Raw genomic sequence first — 3,730 nt, 5'->3', positions numbered from 1 at the left:
CCCCCCCCCCCTCCCCAGAGCACGGGGCCGGCTCTCACCATGGCCTGAGCCAACGTCTTCTGCACCAGCGTGACGCAGCGCTGGTAGACGGGCTCGCAGTAGGGCAGGAAGCCGCTCTGCAGGGCGGTGGCCACGGAGGACAGGCACTGCGGGGGAAACAGAGGCACTGTGTGTGGGGTGGGGGCGTTTCCTGCCGTGGGGGGGGGGCCCTACCCGCGTCCTCCCCCCCCGCCGCAGCGCACCTCCAGCAGCGGGAACAGGTCCTTGTCCTCGTCCTTCAGCTCGTTCCATTTCTGGATGAGGGGGGGCATCAGCTTCTGGATGTACTCCTGGGGCGGGGAGGGGAAAGGACAACGTCACGGGGTGGGGGGTGACGCCGGTAGGGAGAATACGGGGCCACCGTGGAGTTGTTAGCAGGGAACATGGGAACACCACAGGGTCATCGGGAGGGACAGCAGGGGGACATGGGGCTGTCACGGGGTCACTAGGGGCACCCAGGGCCGTTGTGGGGTCATTAAGGGGGACACAGGCTCATTAGATGGGACACGGGGCCACCACAGAGTTATTAGGGGGACACACGGGGTCACTGGGAGGGGACATGGGGCCGTTGTGGGGTGATCAGGAGGGGTAGGGTGGCACCGGGGGCAGGGGGGACGTGGGGCCACTCCCCACTCAGCCCAGGGACACTCAGACCATTGGGATCCACACAGCGGGTTCAGGATTCGAATGTCTGTTGTACCAATGTCATCACCGGTCCCGGGCCAAAAAAGGACCAAAAAAAGGGCCAAAAAAGGGCAAAAAAAAGGGCAAATCCCCACAGCGTACCGGCTGGTTGAGGTGGTGCCCCACGGAGTCGGCCAGCGTCCCGATGGCGTCGTAGAGGATGAGCAGGTTCTTGTGCTGGTACTTCCCGAAGGCGAACACCAGCGTGTCCAGGATGAAGCTGAGGTACGGGACCAGCTCGGTGCACGCCTCCTCCTCCAGCGTGGCGAAGGCGCTGCGATATGGGGCGGTGTGAGCGGCCCCACGGGGCTGAGCCCGCCGCCCCTCGGGGGGACGTGGGGCAATCGCGGGGTCACCGGGGGGATACGGGGTTGTTAGAGGGCGGCTGGGGGGACACGGCGCCATCATAGGGTCACTGGGGGATCGTGGGGCTGCCTTGGGGTTATTAGGGGGAACATTAGGGGCATGTGGGGTTGTCATGGGGTCACTACGGGGGCACGAGGTCATTAGGGGGGATATGGGGCTGTCACGGGGCCACGGTGGGGTCATGAGGGGGGATACTGGGGGGATGTGGGGTCACTGGGGGATGCTGGGGTCAGACAGTACGAATACAGCAGCATCACAGCGAGCTCAAAGCATCACAAACTGTCATCACGCCCACACAGCTGCCCAGAAGCCCCCAGATAAAACGAGGTTTGGGGGTCCCCCGTGGGGCTGGGGTCAGCGGGGGGATGCCGGGTTACCTGCAGGCCGCCTCCTGCACCCGCTTGTTGCTGTCCAGGATGCGCTTGAGCAGCTCCGTCATGAGGGGCTTCAGGTAGAGGTCGGGGGGCTGCCCCACCACCCAGTGCGCGTAGCGGCTCAGCGTCCAGCAGGCGATGGAGCGCACCAGCGCCTTCTTGTCGGCCAGGCAGCGGATCAGGTGCGGGATCAGCTCCGGCAGGTAGGGCACCATGCCCTGCATGCAGCCTGGGGGCACAGCGCGGTGAGACCCCCGCCCCACCTCCCCCTCTGGGGGGCTGCGGGGGGGGCAGAGCGGGGCTGAGAGACCCCACCTTCGGCGATGGCGCCCAGCACCAGGATGCCCGACTCCTTGATGACCCACTCCGGGTGGAAGAGCAGCTCCTTCAGCAGGGGCAGCAGGTGGGGCAGCAGCTCTTCCCGGAACACGTTGGCCAGGACGTCGAGCGCGGCCGCCGAGCACTTCCCTGCGAGGACAACGTTTTAATTAACACCCGATCATGGGACCCCGAGTATTCCCCGGGGCGGACGGACGCCCCAGCGGGGACAGACGGACGCCGGCCCCGTACTCAGGTTCCAGTCGGACAAAGTGTCGTCGTCGTCCTCGTCCTCGCCGTCCTCGGGGTCCTGCGGCCGCTCCTCCTCGTGCTGCAGCGTCACCGTGCGCGATTTGTGGAAGCGGGGCTTGATGTCCTGCTCGCTGTCGGGGATGGCCTCATCCTCCTCCACGTCGCCCTGCGGGGACGGCGGGGGTCACGACGTGGGGGCAGCGCCGCGGCCACGAGGGGGGACCCCCCCACCCCGCCCCAGATCAGACAGTACGAACACGACAGCCATCACTGCGCTCAGCTGCGGATGCGTCATCACGTCCGGGGCGTCCCGTCCCCACCGCTGTTCTCCAGGTGCCCCAGTGCTCCCCGTTGAACCGCTCGCAGCCCGGGGGGGGCTGCCTGTCCCCCGCCCCTCCCCCCGACCCAGTGCTCCCAGTACGGGGCTGGAGGAGCCGCCCCGTCCCCGCACCTTGAGCAGGATGATGTCGATCTCTGAGTACTTCATGCCGTTCACCAGGATGGGGATGAGCCTGCGGGGGCCGAAGCGCGGTGCTGAGGGGCTCCAAGGAGGCGGGGGGGGTGGTACAAGGGATGGGCCCCCCCGCCCCGCACTCACTGGACCAGATGGGACGTCAGCACCTCCTTGCAGATGGGCTGCTCCGCCAGCGTCAGCCAGAACTCGCACGCCTCCAGTGCCACGTTCTCATCACTGTCCTGCGTCCGCTGCAGCATGTACTGGGGGGGGGTGGGAGGGAACGTNGAATTGACATTTGCATCAGGATTTGGGGCTTTTTGGGGGAGTGTCTGGGGATTTTTTGGTGGGGAGTGTCGTCTCCATCACACCCCCCCTCCACGCCCCCAACTTCCTCCCAGTACCTCGGGAGTGGCATAGAAAGGGGGGGGGCGGGGGGGGAGTCAGAGGGATTTTGGGGGTCACGGGGTGGTCTCGGGTGCAGGATGGAGGTTTCTTTTGGAGGGTGGGGGGAACCTCTCTGTGCCCCCACCTGGTCCCGGTCCCTGCGTCCGCCTTAGACCCCGTAGAACGCCGCCAGGCGATCCTTGAGCAGCGGAGGGAACTGCTCCGAGAACTGGTGCCAGTTGTCCTCACCCACCTGGTCCTTGAAGCCGTGCAGGATCTGGGGGGGGGGGGGGCATGAATAAATTGCAGTGGGGGCACTCCCCCCTCCCCCCATCCCAAAGCCGCACTGACCTTATAGAACATGTCCCTCAGGTCGTCCTTGGGGCTCACCCACGATGCCACCGCGTCACAGAAGAAGATGAAATCCTGGAGAAATGGGGAGGGGGTAGGCATTGGTCAAAAGAAGGTGACCAGGGGGTGAGGGGGGGGTTATAAATGGGGTGAAATAACAGTGTGTCTCCCCCCCCCCCCGAACCTGCACGACACCGCCGGGGTTCACCCCGATCATCACACAGATCCCACGGAACGCAGAGTCCTTCTCCTCGTTGTCACGGATGTTGCGCAGAGAGGTGCACCTGGGGGGGGGAGGGGGTTGGAGCGGGGGGGGTCAGACCCCACCAGGGAACACATAAAGGGGAGTGGGGGGAAACCCATAACCCCCCCCCCCCTCAAATACTCACCAGGGGCGGATGAACTGCTGCAGCATTGGGGCCACCTCCTGCGGGCACACGAAGCCCAGACGCCCGATGGTGATGGCTGTCGGATGGGGGAGGGGGGACAGTTTTGGGGACAGCCC

At 65.8% G+C, this 3,730-nt stretch overlaps 1 protein-coding gene across 1 annotated transcript in view; it reads right to left on the bottom strand.

Moving 5' to 3' along the window:
• Positions 1–38: 38 nt before the first annotated feature.
• TNPO2 (transportin 2) overlaps positions 39–3,730 on the bottom strand; it is a gene marked incomplete at both ends in the record, with an annotated part of 18,705 nt that continues 15,013 nt past the window's right edge. The window contains 8 exon segments of the mRNA XM_021382984.1: positions 39–146; positions 243–329; positions 826–997; positions 1,467–1,692; positions 1,779–1,931; positions 2,034–2,199; positions 2,485–2,545; positions 2,632–2,750. Coding sequence (XP_021238659.1) covers positions 39–146; positions 243–329; positions 826–997; positions 1,467–1,692; positions 1,779–1,931; positions 2,034–2,199; positions 2,485–2,545; positions 2,632–2,750 — 1,092 coding nt within the window.

Source organism: Numida meleagris, unplaced genomic scaffold, assembly GCF_002078875.1.
Source record: "Numida meleagris isolate 19003 breed g44 Domestic line unplaced genomic scaffold, NumMel1.0 unplaced_Scaffold322, whole genome shotgun sequence".
NCBI lineage: Eukaryota > Metazoa > Chordata > Aves > Galliformes > Numididae > Numida > Numida meleagris.
The sequence above is the reverse complement of the archived record's forward strand: the minus strand, read 5'-3'. Positions and strand labels throughout refer to the sequence as shown.